The 17,981-nt window shown below is 35.9% G+C and overlaps 1 protein-coding gene across 1 annotated transcript in view; it reads right to left on the reverse strand.

The window, feature by feature from the left end:
* Positions 1–5,744: 5,744 nt before the first annotated feature.
* The window catches only part of GPR158 (G protein-coupled receptor 158), a 734,231-nt gene continuing 721,994 nt past the window's right edge, over positions 5,745–17,981 (reverse strand). The window contains exons 9-11 of the mRNA XM_004380527.2: positions 11,299–11,404; positions 8,128–8,274; positions 5,745–7,223 (exon numbers count right to left, since the gene is read on the reverse strand). Of these exons, the coding sequence (XP_004380584.2) occupies positions 5,745–7,223; positions 8,128–8,274; positions 11,299–11,404 (1,732 nt within the window). The remainder of the gene's footprint in view (positions 7,224–8,127; positions 8,275–11,298; positions 11,405–17,981) is intronic.

Below are 17,981 nucleotides of genomic sequence, written 5' to 3' on the forward strand. Positions count from 1 at the left end.
TGACTCATAGCAACTTTATAGAACAGGGTAGAACTGTCCCATAGTGTTCCTTCCAGGCTGTAAATCTTTACGGAAGCAGACTGCCACATCTTTCTCACCTGGAACAGCTGGTGAGTTTGAACCACGGACCTTTTGGTTAGCAGTTGAGCACTTCACCACTTTGCCACCAGGGCTCCTTTTGTTGACAGGCGGAAAGATGGAAAAGAATTTCAGCTGGACCAAATAGCAAGACAAAAGACATGGAGGAATAAAATCACAAGGTGGGCTTGTGGAAAGACTGTGCATAAAATCTGACTCTTGTATGCACAAAAGAGGGCATTTTTTTTCCTTTTCTATTGTTGTTTGAACTGAAATGGGAGTATGTTCTGTAAGAACAGTCACAAAACTCCTATTTGCGTATTTAATTCTTATTTTTCTTTCTAGGAATGTGACTACTGTGCACCATAGGCTTTTTTCTATATTTATCCCTCATTTTCCATTTTCATTTGATCAATCAGTGTTATTTCTGGCAAAGCACTATTTTCACATCACAGGGAGACAGGGAAATTAAAAACCAATTCATACATTTCATCGTCTGCCTTCTAACCAGTTAACAATGAATTATAACATAAAATATGCTTGAAGTTTGCCCTTCTATGTTCCGAGAAACAAATGTCTAAAGAGAAAATAACCAAAATTGGAATGATATTATTTCTGTTCTTATAAGTATTCTGGGGAAAAGATGAAATATACTGAATTAATAAAGAAAATCTTAACCACCTGCATTGTTTTAGAACAATAGATTCATATTATTACAATTTTGTGATAGACTATGTCTGACAGGATTATCTCCCCTACTTTTTTTTAACAAAGAAGTTTCTAAATTTAGAACAAAGAAACAATGACTAGCTTTATCATATATATGAAAAATAATACAGTCATCAACTAAGCAATGCCAACAATAACTGAAAAGACTACATCTTCCTTATCTCATAAGAAAGCACAATAGACTTGATTTTCATGAGCTGCTAATCATTAAACACTTCTCTCATAGTCATTACGATCATTCAAAGTGGCACTTATACCACTGATTCTATGTATAAATGCCAGGAGTATATAGAATATGGACTACACAATGGTTTTAAGAGATGGGAAAGGGCAATCACTGTGAGCCATTTTGGGAGTCCCTGGGTGGTGCTAACTTGGCTGCTAACCAAAAGGTTGGAGGTTTGAGTCCACCCAGAGGCACCTCAGAAGAAAGGCCTGGCGGTCTACTTCCAAAAAATCAGTCATTGAAAACCCTACGAAGCACAGTTCTACTCTGACACACATGGGGTTGTCATGATTTGGAATCAACTCATTGACAACTGGTTTTCTTTATGAGCCATCTAAAGGAAAGATGAGTGCATAGATAAGGTGTGGATCTACCCCCTCTGCCCCCTTGCCACACCTGCCGCCCTCTCCGCACCTGCTTCTGGGAGTTACCACTTACAGATACAAATTTAAGTCTATGCGGCAGCAAGCCTTCAGCTCCTTTTCTCCCAGCCCAGTTTAGTAACAAGATTTCCCACAGCACAAACCAGGTGTGCTATAACACAGCTTTTCTCATGAGCAGATGATGTGACGTCTACAGGTCTTCAGAGATGGCTTTTAAAACTTTTGAGATTAGCCAAAATGGCAACAAATTTAGAAGGAACATTCGTATTTGACATAGATATCTTACTGCTCTGATTTTTCTGACTTCAAATGAATATAACAAAACAATAAACCCACTTGAAGACACTGTTTTGATAAAATAACCAGTCATCATTTCCTCACCTCCTTAGGCCCTCATCTTCTCTTATCTTGACTCTTGCACTAGTTTTCTCACTGGTCTAGCAGCTCCTAGTCTCTTCCCACTCCATTTCATTTCTGGGCTGCTCCCAAAATGATCCTTATAATATATAGCCTGATTACTCCCCTGTTTAAAATCTTTTAACAAGTATCCCAATACTGCAGGATAAAGCTGTAGATAACCTGAAGCATGGCATGTATAGCTGTACACAATTACCTTTCCCACCTTACACCCCTTCCCTTTCTACCTCATGCCCTTGCAGAATTTCAGCCTTGTGAACTTGGACTCTGTATTAAACCTTCCTTGACTCTGTGACTTAGTCATGTTCTCCTAAGTATTACTACAATAGTGACTAAATACTTTTATGGGTCTAAGTGTCATTGGAGGTCTTTTTCATTTTGCTCATCTTTGTATTATTACTGCTTAGCAGGATTGCCTGGTATGTGTGCTGAATAAATAAATAAATAAATAAGGTATCTGAATTAGTTCTCCTTTGGGAAGAGTTTTCTGAAATCAAAACCAATAGCACTAGTAGGTTTTGTTGGTCTCAAATGATTACCTCTAAGTGTGAGGTCACATTTGGCTAATTACATATTCCTGTAGTAGGCAAGATGATGAATGTGCATAAGTGTACGGAAGCCACAGATCTATATGGAATTCATCCTTCCAAAGTTGGTGAGATAAATCAAATTTTTGATAGATGAACACACAAATCACCACCAATCACTTTCATATAAATATGCTTTATTGCAGAGAAGTTATAATTATTTACATGCTGCAACACATCACAACAAATTTACCAAATATTTCATGGTGGGATGCTGTAGGTTTCAGATAATAATTTTAGAAGAAGCACAGATTAAGTGAAGAGACTTACAGCTTTATTGACTCTACAACTCTCGGTTACTAAATGCTAGAAGTTAAAAGGCAGTGTTTTTCAGTCCTACCTGTCATCACTTGCATGCAGAAACCTAGGAAGCAAATACAAGAGAACTGTCGAGTTTCAAATCCATATTGCCACCAAAGTTTACAATGAGTTGAGTTATAATTCATGTCTTAAAGCATTTAATTCTTGCATAAAATATACAGGTCTATCAAGATTGGTATAAATCTACTTATTTATAAACCCTGGCTAAAAAACGAGGACAGGATGCAGCCTGCACATGCACTGAGAAGGACAACCTAGCAAGTGTTTGTGACCTTAATATTCATTATTCACTTCCTTTTTGCTTTGAATCGGGTAGAATAGCCTCGAGTACTGTAGATTTGAACTTCTCTTGGTGATAAGTAATGGCAATGAAACTCTACGAAAGACCCTAGGCACTCTCGCTGATCTATGCTGGTGGAGGATAATCTATGGACTGTAGAATGTCACTAGGTATATTTTGGCAAGTTTTCTTTAAGCCACATCTCTACCCAGATCATCCTGCAGTGCAATAAAAAGTCACTGATGCTTGACTGCTTATTTCTCAAAAAGTGAATCAAGTGCTAACAGATCTCAGAAATAAATGAAGCAATTGGGTGGGTCTAGAAACTCCAAACCAAACTAACAGACAGACCTTAAAATAGTATTCTAAGGTCTTCAAGTAGACAGGTCTTGACTGATAAGGAAGGAAAGTTGTTTCTTGTTGTGTGCTGTTGAGTCGATTCTAACTCGTAATGACCCTATAGGACAGAGTAGAACTGCCCCATAGGGTTTCCTAGGCTGAACTCTTTATGGGAGCAAATCACCAGGTCTTTTCTCCCCTGGAGCGGCTGCTGGGTTCAAACCACTGATCTGTCAGCAGTGGAGTGCTAACCACTGCACCACCAGGGATCCTTAGGAAGGGAAGAAACAGAAATAAATGAACGGTACACACAGACACACACACAGGAGTTTCTCTCTCTCTTCAAACCTACCCCACCAACCTGAGTAATGCACAAAGCAAGCAAATGGGTGAGGAAGATTTATGCACAGCTTTGCAAAACAATGACGCGCTCACTTACTGATGAATAAAAACTGCTGTGAAAAGTTTGATTCTGAAGATGGAGAATTCCTAATTTGTACCTTCCACTGAGAACAATATTCTCTAAGAACAGCCCATATCCACCTTCTGATTCCTTTTACCCATCTTTTATCCTCTTTGCACGTTCTTCTTGCCCCTTACGAAATTTGGGCTGAAAATGTCTTGGTTAAATAAGCAGTTTGTACTTCAGTGTGTAGTGTGCGAAGAAGGGAAGTCTGGGTTCTATTTTTAAGTGGTTCCTCTTGAAATAAAATGAGAATGAGTTTTGGAATAGCATCTCATTGCATGATCACATCAATAGTACTAAGTCAGCAGTTTAGGATTTTCATGCCAAGTTATCAGTGTGGAATGCAATAAATTTTATAGAACATGCTTTGAGTGCTGTCTGGCTTGCAGATAAACATTACATTTTTACTTCTGAGCCAGGTGGCTCACAATGACAATTTGTGGGATTTTCAAGTTTTCCAGTGCTTAGGAGAATGAAGAACCCATACTATTTTATAGGCTTTAAATAAATCAGGTTACAAATCTCTTTGGGATTTCAGCCCAGCAAGTTCTAGCCCTAGCTGAAGCAATGAATAAGACTTTACGAGAATAAATAGTTTGTTAATTTAAAATAGTATATATTCAGTATGCATAATAAAATATACATCCATACAATGATCTTGATACTACCATAATTTTTCTCTTTAAAAAAATAATCCCTTGAAAGTGCAATCGGGAGCTACCTTTCTGTCTTTGTTTCAAAAGGCAAATTGTCTGGCTCTGTAGTACTGCTATAATTCTCCTATCATTCCTAGAGTCTTCTCTTTCTAATGGAAACAATAATCCACAGTAGATTTTTCTCACTCAGCTTCTTCCTTAGGAAATGCTGCTAAGCATGAAATACTGAAAGAGTTAAAAGGGACAATTAATTGGAATGAAGGTGTTATCTATCTCTGACTTTTAACAAACAATGAAAAGTTGTCCTTAACTTAATGAGACACATGACTAAGTAGGACCACTTTATCTCCAATATTAATAAAGCTTCTGACACTAAAAAGAAGTGCAAAAACAAGTAACTTATCTTGTATAAAAAACCCTGATTAAGACAGTATAACAAACCATGATGTGAAATAATAGAGTCAAATCCAAATTCACAATATATAAACCACAGCCAAAATGAAAAGATTTTATCGTAACAGTTATGGCTTCCCAAGCCAGAGAAAGCTTACGTACTTCAAGAACCAACTAAAGTTGACAGCAGGTATTTTTCTACGTTGCAATAACAATTGAGTAGCTGCAGATTGCATATATGTGTCGTGTCACATAATATCAAACTTATTTGCAAAAATTATACAATTTGGAATGCTTGAATATGAGACACAACAATGTACTGAAACATATATTTATAAGAAAATGAGAGCAATCATTGATATAAAAGGTATTTTGAGGATGCATTAAGTTAGCAGTGCTATCAAGGTTACACAGGTAAAGTAAGAAGTTCTTTTTAGTCAGCTATTCAGAATTTCAGTCACACAGGTCTATACCTTTTCTCCCCATTGCAAAGACTCACACCTCTTCTGTATCTTCTAGCTTGCCTTGCTTAGGATCTTCAAAGTCCCATGAGTAAATATCGATCAGGGGCAAACATTGGGGGCTATTTCCCTTAGACATGCTGATGTGCAAATATTTTCCTACTGTTAGCAGGGAAATGCCTGGTCTTAGCCAAAGTCTGACTTTTCCTTGGTGATTATTGTTGCTCCTGCCCTCTAGGCTTCTTCCCTCCCATGCTTTTGACTTCATCTCATTATCTGTCACATTTCCCTTGATTGACAAATACTTGTTGGGAATTTTTGATCCTTATATCTTCTGTTTCATATAGAATTCAGGTTTTCCTCCTTCTCTTTCTGGGGATGCTACACTTTAAAAGTCTCCCAGACCTCTTATTTCTGAGGCCCTGCTATTTTGTTTGCACTTAAAGCAGAAGAGGCAGGTAAAGCTACATTTCTCTCAGCATTTGGTTGATCTGGGGTCTCAAACTCCCAAGGACACACCTCAGCTCGAGCTGTTAAAGGCTGAGGAAAGTTATTACTTGAGTTATAGGAGCCAGGCACATTTTCCTCAGAAGAAGATATCTTTTTTTCCCGATCTCCTATTTGACTGAGATTTTCACGCTCTGCTTTTGATGCTACAACTTTGGGGGGCAGTTCTTCATATTGCCCAGTACACACATTGGCTGCATAATGCTGACTGGTATTCTCGTCTTTAGGTCTCCCTGGGAGAACCCGAGTCTTGGAAATCAAATGCTTTTCATCTTCAAAAAGGGACGGACCTTGGCTCTCCCAAGGGCATACCTCAGCCTTATCTATGTTCTTCTGATTGGATTGCTTACATGCTTCAGCTGCCTTAGGCTTCTGATGAGATTTCTCCTTTAAGGAAGAAGTTGGATTTTTCTCCATTTCAGAAGCTGCGATAGATACATGTTTTTGAACTTTTGATTCTGAAGGCACAAGACTAGGGGTCATGTCATAAATCTCCCAAGGGCATACTTCTTCTCTGTCAAAGTTGTCCTTCGTCTGTGTGGTAGCTGGTCTCATGTCAGGATTGACTGTGTGGGTGTTGACCCTTTGTTGTTTCATAATTCCAGATTTCTGAGGTTTTCTTGGCTCCTCTGAATGATTGGAGTTTCGGGGGGCAGAATCCTTAGTCTCAGTGTTATCTGAATTTGAACATTTTCTGTTTGTCTCTTTATCTTTTGGCAGAGGTTTCTGGGATTTAGCACGTTCTTCCACACCTGACGTTTGGGTTTTCCCAGCTAATCCAAGAGTCTTCTCCTTGGCACTTGCTATGACACTGAGAGACTTTTGTAACATAGATGTTCTTGGGTGCCCAGGCTTCTTCTCTGAACTGAGATTGTGAGCACTTGCTGACTTACACACCAAAGGCACTGACTCCGTGGACTCAGACTCACTGTTTTCTTTAAGTTTTTGTGTTAGTTTTTTACTTGACAGAGACTCTAGCATGGAATTTTCTGTAGCCTCCTCTTCTTGGCTTTCTGATGGTAAGGTATTGGACTCTTCCATTTGTTCTCTTACATGATCATAAGTAGTGCTGTGGGATTTCTTTAGTGAGAAGACTCGGTTTTTTAGGGACTCCTCCTTGGGTTTTCCAGAGTTACATGAAGAGTCTTGCGGGTTCTTCCTAACGGGGGCAGTGCTTTTGGCTGTGCTGTGGTCTGTGACTTCCTTGTCCTCTTTGGAACACTGCCTGGTGACAGTCTCTGGGATCTCAGTAATTCGTCTCATGATTGAACGTCCTAAGCCCTTTTTAGAGCACCGCTTTTTCTGGAGGTGGGGATTATTTGTGATCATCTTTTTCCTTTTATATATTTCCAGTTGGGCATAGAGTTTCTTCAGCTCATCCTGTTAAACAAGAGCAAATTCAAAGAAGTATAGACATAACATTTCAGCCAGATAATGTTACTAAATGTTATTCAAATTCAATAAGCTTGAACTCTGTAGGGAAACTGCTCTACAGATTTTCCTAACATTTGTACTCATCAACTTTCTCCTCATTCTTATTTTCTGATATTGTGTTTTGTTTCACGTGGAGCTTGAACTTTAAGACATGAACTCATGCATTCCATCTTTGCTTCGTGGATCAAGTACTTTGAACTTGCAAGTGATGTGGACCATACTGAACCTGGACCATAACAGACTATAACAAAACACAGCATGTCTATCTACTGATGAACTATGTATCTAAACAATATTGTAAGAATCATATAGCCACTGATAAAGTTACATCTGATGTTAGACTAGGTTAAGGAACAACAGACAATCAGATACTAAAAGCATCTTCTTCCTCAAAATGCTGATCTATCACCACAGATTATTTTAAATAATGTGGGCTCTCTGCTCAGAGATCTACCCTACCTTTCCATCAGCAAGATGTCATAAACATCTCTTACGGAACATGTATAATCATTTAACCATTATGACTGCCATCAAGTCAGTCAACACTATCAAAGTTGGCCAGGCTACTGTAAGAGGTGAAATAGCCTGTGCATTCTAATTTATACCATGAGTATATATTTTAGAACTGAACTAACTGTATTTGATATCTTCAGTTTACACACAAACACACATTTTCTCTCTCTTTTTATCTCTAACACACACACACATATATCTCTAACACACACACACATAATTCTCTCTTTTTCTCTCTAACACACACACACGTGAGTACACATCACACCAACTCACACATATTTGCATGTATAAATGGACTCAATCTGAAATAAAACACAGGAAATACTGGCGTTACCCGAATGTCCTCTGGATCTAAGCTGTGCTCACTCCAGGCCGAATTGATACTGCTGTTCAAGTAGGATCCAGATCGGCCCATGTCTAGCTCATCTTCATATGCTTCTGTAGCAATATCATCTCGTGGGTTATTGCTTGAATGTGAAAACTGCAATAGATATTCAGTATAAGCTGTAGGCATTAACCCATTGTAAAACATAGCACAATAACTTTCTAAGGGTTATAATGTTAATATCATTTCTTCACTTAGATAAATCCATTCACTAAATTCTTTACAAAAGATTTCTAAAAAATATTTGTGTTTTGTTTTCCATGTTAAATGCTATACCTATTAGTAAGGCAATATTAGCACTTGGTCCCCTCTCTGACTCCTATTTTCACCCTTGTCTTTTCTCCAGGGTCCCAGTGTTAAGTTACATTTATTCCTCTTCCATGATACATTTGCATTTTATTCTTAAGTTCATCATTATTCTTAAGTTCTTCCGTCATTATATTTTGAAATATTTTGACTATTTTCATTTGGTCTTTAACACTTTTCAGTCTCAGGCACTCTTGCTACCTCTATTCTTTTTTAAGTGGAGAAGTCAGGAAGAGTGAGTTGGATAAATGATGGATAGCAGGAAGGAAAGTCAAAACAATCCAGCCACCTGGATAACCTGTAAACCAAGTGATTGTCCTATGAAAATTGAGAGAATAGGTTAGAGAACATGAGTTCTCCTCTCCTAGCTTATCATCAGGTCAGATTCCTGTAAAAAATTAACATATCACGTTCTGACAGTAAAACCAAAACACCCGTTGCTGATGAGTCAATTCTGACTCATAGCAACCCCACAGGACAGAGGAGAACTGCCCCATAGGGTTTCCAAGGAACGGCTGGTGGATTCGAACTGCCGACCTTTCGGTTAGCAGACAAGCTCTTAACCACTGCACCACCAGGGCTCCTTCTGATTGTAAAGAGATATTTTACTGTGAACTTTTGTTAAAATATTCAGCTAGCCTAATGAACATGAATATGAGATAACATGTGAAATGGCAATTCTCTGTTTAAGCAATAATGAATGTTTTGAATTGAGACTGAGAAATCCATAGAAGCTGATCAATCTTTCCTTTCCTCATCTACTTACATTTGTGGATCTGTGTGTGTCATGAATTTAGGCCATAAAGATGAAAACAATAGAGTCCCTGCTCTCCAAACTCTCACATTCTACACTTTAAACCACCCTGGAGGTTACTTATAAGAATGAAATTGCTTTTCTTGAGCAAAATCTTAGACAATTACAAGTTTAAGGAGCAGTTATTTATCAGTTATTATCCATTTCCTATTTTATTATTTTTCCTCAACATTTATCTCTATCTAAAATGCTATTTTAGCATTTTGTTTATGTTCTCTTTCTCCCCACCATAATATAAGCACCATGAGAACACAGATTTTTATGTGTTCATTACTCTTATTCCAGGATGTAGAACAGTGCCTAACATAGCTCCTCAATAATACTTAAATTTTTAAAAGTTGAGAAATAATTCACATACCATAAAATTCCCCACTTTAAAGTGTACAATTTGGTGTTTTTTAGCATATTCACAAGGTTGTGCAACCAACGCCACTATCTAATCTCAGAATGTGTTCATAATCAGTAAAACTTCGTGCTCGTTAGCAGTCACTCCCCATTTCCCTTTCTCCCTCCCTCTGGTAACCACTAATCTACCTTCTGTCTCTATAGAGTTGCCAGTTCTGGACATTTCATATAAATGGAATCCTACAATATGTGGCCTTTTGTGTCTGTCTTTAATTTGGCATAATGTTTTCAAGGTTCATTCATGTTGCAGCATGTATTAGCAATTCATTCCTTTCCGTGGCTGAATAATATTCTATTGTATGGATTTAACACATTTTGTTTATCCATTCATCAGCTGACGGACATTTGGGTTGTTTCCACTTTTTGGCTATTAAGAATAATGCTGCTGTGAGTGTTTGTGTAAAAGTTTTTGTATGAATATATTTTTCAATTTTCTTGGAAACTCAATAATATTTGTTAAATGAAAAAATAGTCTGAGGTAAATCCATCTAATAAATGTGTCCATTACATCATGCAGAGTATGTCAATTATTAAGATACATTTCAATAATAGACTAATACATGAAAATTGTGGCTAGTTGATGTACTGGACTTCAAGTAGGGAAGAAAATAAGTATTTTGCTCTATTTATAACAATTTGGCTTTTTCAATCGAATCTCAACAGTTTGGTGAATTGTGAGAGTTGAAGTAAAGCCTGGAGTGAAAGATAAAAATTCAAAATTCTGGTTTCAGCTGTGCTACTGATATATTTATTGTGTAGCATTGATAAAGATAGATAATGCTTTAACGTTTTGTTTCGCTATCTGCAAACAGGGAAATAACAGTGATAATGCTGTAATTTGTATAGTACATTTTTATTTTTAAAACACCTGTACCATTTTATTTCATTCCAAGCAATCTTATATATGTTATATATATATATATAAAACTCTTACATATGTAATTTATATAATATATATAAGTCAAGCAGTCTTATATATACTACTACTAGATTATTGCTATCATGTCATAGATGAGGAAATTGAAATTAAGAGAGATAAAAAAGTCTTGGCTAATGTATTACACAGCTACTGTGTGGTGGAGTAGGAGTCAGAATCCCTCCACTATATAATGCTGCCTAGATAAGTCTTTGTCAGAATCTATCATTATTTACTGAGATTCTTCTCTAAACAATATTATAGTTATTTCTAGTTACATAAAAATTCTCTGAATGTTTAAAAACACAAGACCTTTCTGAATGTGAATCTAAACAAGAGGATGTTTAGAATAGAATAATCCTTTTTAAAAATGGTCATGATGTTGTACCTTGAATCTGTAATAATTAATATATAACTAGACATTAAAATAGTTATAAAAGGACTGAAACAAACAGATGATGGATTTTGAACAAGTTGAGGCATTTAAAAATTATGTAAGATGTTTAATAAATCCAAAAAGGACACAGTTTCCTGAGAGAGCCTTAAAAACATTTTAGAGTGTCAAGTTAATTTCCATACCTCCCTTTGTATATATTGCCAGATATTCTTTAAAGGAGAAACATCTTCTGCTAATCTCATATAACTGTCTCGCAAGAGAAAAGCAGTGTTAGAAGAATACCTTTGGAATCAAAAGCAACCCGATGGTGACTGTCACAGTCAAATGGGTATGTGCAAAATACAGCATCAACATCCAGTCAGACTGAAGTCTTGAAGCAAGAACAAATCTGAAATGAGAACTCATCGAGTTAACAACCCAACAAAGATTTCTGCTTAAAACACTAGGATACTTTACAACTCTTTCCCTCCGTGTATTAAAAAAAAAAAAATTGTACTGCTGTTTCTACAACACATGTTTTTATCACAGAAGAACAAGGGTCTAAGAAAATCTAACTGGGTGCATAAGTTATGAACACTTTCTTATTTGTTACTTTATAATATTAACAGTAAGAAATATAACATATACGTATAGAATGGGCTAAACATTTCCTAAGCCTGTTTTGTAAGTAAGTTGAATATGCAAAGCAAATACAATAAACAAATGTGATTTTAAGGGAAAAGTAGGTTACCAACTGGTGGTTTCAGGAAAATATGAGTTATAAAACACATCCAAATGACTCTTGATTCTGGTATTCTTTAAAGTCATTTAAAATATTAATTAGAATTAAGACAAAAAGAGTGGATAATTATCTGCCTTTCTGAATGAGCTCATGGGCTTAAATGGTAAACAATACAATGAATTAAATGAATAGACCAATGGCTTGTAAAGTACATCTTCTATACTAAAAATTTTAGTTGTTCTGAAGCATCAAATATGTTTTAAAATAATTTAAAATGTAATGTTTAAAATCTGATCTTACTAAGGAATTTATAAAATTGTGATCCAGGATGGTCTAGAGGAAACATGGGTATGGGAGAGATTCCATCCTGATGTCTACTATGGTAATTCTGGAATATTTCTGTAAATCATTGGGTGCATATACAAACCAAACCTTGTGTTTAAAGGACTCATCCTAATGAAGAAATCAGGTGTTGCTTTTGTAAAGGTCACTTTTAAATCACATACTTCTCTTAATTTTTTTTATCCATTGTTTATCCATAAAAGCTAAATATGAGATTTTACTACTGTTTCTGGAATTAGAGAATTAGAATTTTGTTTCAATGATTTACATCATCAAATGTGAAAAGTTTGCATTCTATGAAAATGCTCATGATATCATAATAATAAAACAAACATATATGGATGGTTAAAAACAGAAGAAACTAATTTTATATCTGCATTATACCATATTCATGACAAATTTACCAATAGGAATTTTTTTATGAATTATGTTATTAATATTTAAAACAAACATTTCATCAAAATTTCCTCATCTTTACCTTCCCCACTCCTCACCCCATGAACATGAAGCTAAAATGGAAGCTCAATAGTTATCCAAAATGAAGAGTTATCTCCCAGGTGTCTGGAGAGGTAAATAAAATAAACACATAATACAGGGTCACTATGAGTCAGAATCAACTTGACGGCAATAGGTTTGGTGTTTTTTTCTTTTTTAAATAATATACATAAGAGTGCAGAACACTCATGATAGTTCATACAGAATTAAAAAGGATTTTCTGGATTACCGTCTTCTCTAACTACCTTATGAGAAAAGTGGCCTTCTACATATGCCTTGAATATGACTGAATATTTACTTGGTTCAGGGCTGAGGTACTTTTGACATAGTCTGTTTGCTGGGTCAAGTGAGCTCATTTTTTTTTTTTTTTTTAAACATTGTAACAGGATCATCACACTCAGTAATAAGTTTCTGAGGTATAGTATTGAGACATATAAACAATATATAATTTACCCCGGAAAAATGATTAAATCCCAATTGGCTGGGGCTCATTGCCAGTACCAGAGCAGAAAGTTACATCAAAGTGAATGGATTTACATTTTAAAAGCATCCTCATGTACTGGAAATTCCTATCTCAAATGCCAATACAAGTGAACTTTAAACTAGTATGTTTATATCTGGAAGGAAGAACGGTTACATATATTTTAAATTAAAAAAGGTGAATCTTCCAAAATATAACTTTAAGTATGCTAACATCAATTATCTGTCAATTAATCAACTTTTAATCATTGCCAGGCTTTTTAGGTTGCAGTTCTGACTAGAAATGTCTTACAAAAAATTGTTTTTTGCAGTAGTTTTAAAGCTTCATTTTAAAAAGGGAATTTCAACTTTTTAAAAATAGGTCTAAAAGCCAGGAGCATAAAAATATTTAAAAACTGCAGTTAAAAATAAAGCAAACCTTTTTAAATTCCTGCACTTTCCTAAAGGTTTGTTTTATGCTTAGCACTAAAAAATAAAGGATTAGAACAGACTGGGAAAATGCCTTCTGTATTGTTTATCCTTCTAGACTTAATACTTTGATGTTACTTTATTTATCTCAAATCTGACAATGTGGTAAGAATAAAGATAAATCTATATGAATTATGTAGTTATAGTTTATTTATAACTGTTGACTCAATGATAACAGGATTTTTTGGTTTGGTGTATATATATATATATATATATATATATGTAGAAGATCTGTGAAAGAGAGAAAGACCCTTAACAAAATGGATTGACACAGTGGCTGCAATGATAGGCTCAAGCACAGCAACAATTGTGAAGATGGTGCAGGACTGGGCACTGTTTCGTTCTGTTGTATATAGAGTTGCTATGAGTGGGCACTGACTCGATGGCACCTAACAACAACATATATATGTGTATATATATATACATACACACACACACACACACATACACAAATACATACAAACAGGTAGTCCCTGACTTACAATGTATTTGAGTTACAACGAACCCTACTTATGACCATTCCTTTTTTGTACATTTTATCACTAGTAATATGTACTACATATGATGTTGCAGTGTGTAATCTGCTGATGTTGTCATATCTATATGTTTATATGTAATGTTTGCAACCCCTAAAGACAAATAAAGATTGTATTTATAAAGATAATGATAATAAAAGGTAATAATAATATATATGAACATATATGCCATATTTGATAGAGAATACATATATGCTGATCTTAGAAGTCTTATTTAATGTCTTTTAATTGAGTAAAAAATTACAAAGATGGAGTCAGTCAATTTAAATTATTATGTTCTAGCTTCTTTTTTCTTACTCTACAAATATTGCAACCATGACACATGTGAATTCAGTCCATGTGATAAATAAGTAATTGTGTATACTTGATTTCCTATTGCCTATTACTTGTTCCCTATTCACCCCCCAAAATAGTGTTTTACAAATTTAATGTATTAACTATAATTTCATTCCATGTTTTTTATGGCCATACATATTAAATTCCCCAGAGAGAATAGCTAATATATACTATGAGTCTTTGATGACAATATGCCACAACCTGATTCAAGTAGAGAGATAGTTCAAATTTGGAACTTTTTCTTCAGGCATATTTAGGTTTGCCTAAGGATATACCAAAGCCTCTCAAAGCTAGTTACTCTTTCTGTGTCAGTCTGTTACCATTGAAGTCCTCCCTATTCAAAACTAATAAGAGTCCACATGGTTATCTGGAAGAAAATTGATTATGTATGTTACGTCTACTCAACACCAAACCTACTAGGTACAACGTGAACAATTCAATCCGAGCTTGCATCTACATGAACTCAGCTCATAGTTCCTATGACTCTTTAAGCTGGGATGATGACTTGTTCGAGATTCTGTGGGAAAGACTTAAGCAAAGTAAGAAAGCTGTTTTCCATCAGTATGTAACAAATATCTCCTATGACCTTGGTCCATTACTAAAGGAGTATTTTCTGAAGCGTGGCTGCTGTTGTCAGATGTCAAGGGAGGATTGAGGGGGATTCTGTGGTCAGCTAAATTTGGAAAATGCTGGCTAAACAAATTTAAATAGGTTTCCTTACAGTCAAACTTCTCAGCATGCTAATTTGCATTGTGAGGCTCCAAAAAGGGTGCCATAAAATACAATATATCATAGATATACACACTTGCATTTGAAAACATCTAAAAATGATATACTAAAATCTTGTTGTTGTTGTTAGGTGCTGTTGAGCTGGTTCTGACTCATAGTGACCCCATGTACAACAGAATGAAACACTGCCTGGACCTGCACCATCCTCACAATCTTTGTTAAATTTGAGCCCACTGTTGTAGCCACTGTGTCAATCCACCTCGTTGAGGATCTTCCTCTTTTCTGCTGACCTTCTAGTTTACCAAGCATAATGTCCTTCTCCAGGGACTGGTCCCTCCTGATAACCTGTCCAAAGTATGTGAGACATAATCTCACCATCCTTGTTTCTCTTGAGCATTCTGGCTGTACTTCTTCCAAGACAGATTTGTTCGTTCTTCTGGCAGTCCATGGTATAGTCAATATTCTTTGCCAACACCACAATTCAAAGGCGTCAATCCTTCGTTGGTCTTCCTTATTCATTGTCCATCTTTCACACGCACATGAGGCGACTGAAAACACCATGGCTTGGGTTAGGTGCACCTTAGTCCTTAAAGTGACATCTTTGCTTTTTAACACTTTAAAGAGGTCTTTTTCAGCAGATCCGTCCAATGCAATATGTCATTTGATTTCTTGACTGCTGCTTCCATGGGTGTTGATTGTGGATCCAAGTAAAATGAAATCCTTGACAACTTCAATATTTTCTCCATTTATCATGAGGTTGCTTACTGGTCCAGTTGTGAGAATTTTTATTTTCTTTATGTTGAGGTGTAATCCATACTGAAGGCTGTGGCCTTTGGTCTTCATCATTAAGTGCTTCAAGTCTTCTTCACTTTCGGCAAGCAAGGTTATGTCATCTGCATATCACAGATTGTTAATGAGTCTTTCTCCAACCCTGATGCTGCATTCTTCTTCATATAGTCCAGCTTCTCAGATTATTTGCTCAGCATACAGATTGAATAACTATGGTGCAAGGATACAATCCTGACCCACACCTTTCTTAACTTTAAACCACGCAGTATCTCCTTGTTCTGTTTGAACGACTGCCTCTTGGTCTAAGTACAGGTTCCTCATGAGCACAATTAAGTCTTCTGGAATTCCCTTTCTTTGCAATGTTATCCATAATTTGTTATGATCCACATACTCAAATGCCTTTGCATAGTCAATAAAACGCAGGTAAGTATTTTTCTGGTATTCTCTGCTTTCAGCCATTATCCTTTTGACATCAGCAATGGTATCCCTGGTTCCACATCCTCTTCTGAATCTGGCTTGAACTTCTGGCAGCTCCCTGTCCATGTACTGCTGCAACCACTTTTGAATGATCTTCAGCAAAATTGTAGTTGTGTGTGATATTAATGATATTGTTAGATAATTTCCACATTCTGTTGGATCATCTTTATTGGGAATGGGTACAAATATGGATCTATTCGAGTTGGTTGGCCAGGTAGCTGTCTTCTAAATTTTTAAATAGATGAGTGAGTGCTTCCAGCGCTGCATTTGTTTGTTGAAACATCTCAATTGGTATTCTGCACAGCCTTGTTTTTCACCAATGCTTTCCTTGCAGCTTGGACCTCTTCCTTCAGTAGCATCAGTTCTTGATCATATGCTACCTCCTGAAATGGTTGAACGTTGACCAATTGTTTTTGGTACAGTAACTCTATGTATTCCTTCCATCTTATTTTGATGCTTCCTGCGTTGTTTAATAATTTCCCTGTAGAATCCTTCAATATTGCAACTCGAGGCTTGAACTTTTTCTTCAGTTCTTTCAGCTTGAGAAATGCTGAGCATGTTCTTCCATTTTGGTTTCTTTCCCTATTTCCAGGTCTTAACAGTGTTTATCTTTTGGGGCTTAGATTAGGGAGTTGCTTACTTTTTTCTTTTAATCAGTTTATAATTTTTTTTGTAATGATCATCTGTTGTCTCAGTATTAAGAAATTTTTTAAAGGTCAAAAAAATAAAATAAAATAAAATTACCTTCTGAAAGTATCTGAGCCTGATTAGAGTTTTTAGAATCCATTGAAAAAAAATACTTAATGATGAAATCTGAATAGAGCAAATCTTAAGGTAGAAAAAGATATAGATCAATTTTAGGCAACTCATTTAAACATATTTAATTACTTTGACAATTAATTTGATCCTAAGAAATCTAGCAGCTAATTGTAGGGCAAAAGCGGAAAACCCTTTACATTACATGGTCATATTATGACAGCAGAAGACATTTAACTCATCTGTAATAAACCCTTTCACATGTGTACAACTCTTTAACTGGTTTGTTAATGTAACACTTAACTTATAACTGTTTCTAGAAAAGCATGTTTGTTAGATTTTGAAATATTTGTGTTTGATAAGCTGGAAACAAACAAACAAAAAGCAGCCTCATCTGGGAGATAGTCTGAGAGAAATAAAAATGCTGTAGAGCTCTGCCACCATGACAGGGCTTTCTCTGGTGCCTCCTACTTTAATCCCCTCTCACATCCTTGAATGATAGTCTGAGTCGAGTCGAGAAAGCATTCTTCTCCTTTCTTACTTGTAATCTCAAATTTTCCTTCTCATTTTTCCTCCCTTTTCTAATCTCTTTCTTCTCTTCTATCTTCCCTCACTCTTGAGAGAGGGAAGACAACAGCCCAAAGCAAGGAGGCAAATTCCCTTGATTCCTGGACCTTGATGGAGTTTCTGAGGTTGTCATACCTTAATACCTTTTTTTATTATTGGAAGTTTAAAAAGTGTAGGCTATGCCAAAGGCCCAACTGCTGACTGGCATCATCTATTCCTAAAGGTGCATGATACCATTTTATGATTACTGACCAAAATAAGAGATGATA

The sequence above is a fragment of the Trichechus manatus genome, unplaced genomic scaffold (genome assembly GCF_000243295.1).
Source record: "Trichechus manatus latirostris isolate Lorelei unplaced genomic scaffold, TriManLat1.0 scaffold00075, whole genome shotgun sequence".
NCBI classification, from domain to species: domain Eukaryota; kingdom Metazoa; phylum Chordata; class Mammalia; order Sirenia; family Trichechidae; genus Trichechus; species Trichechus manatus.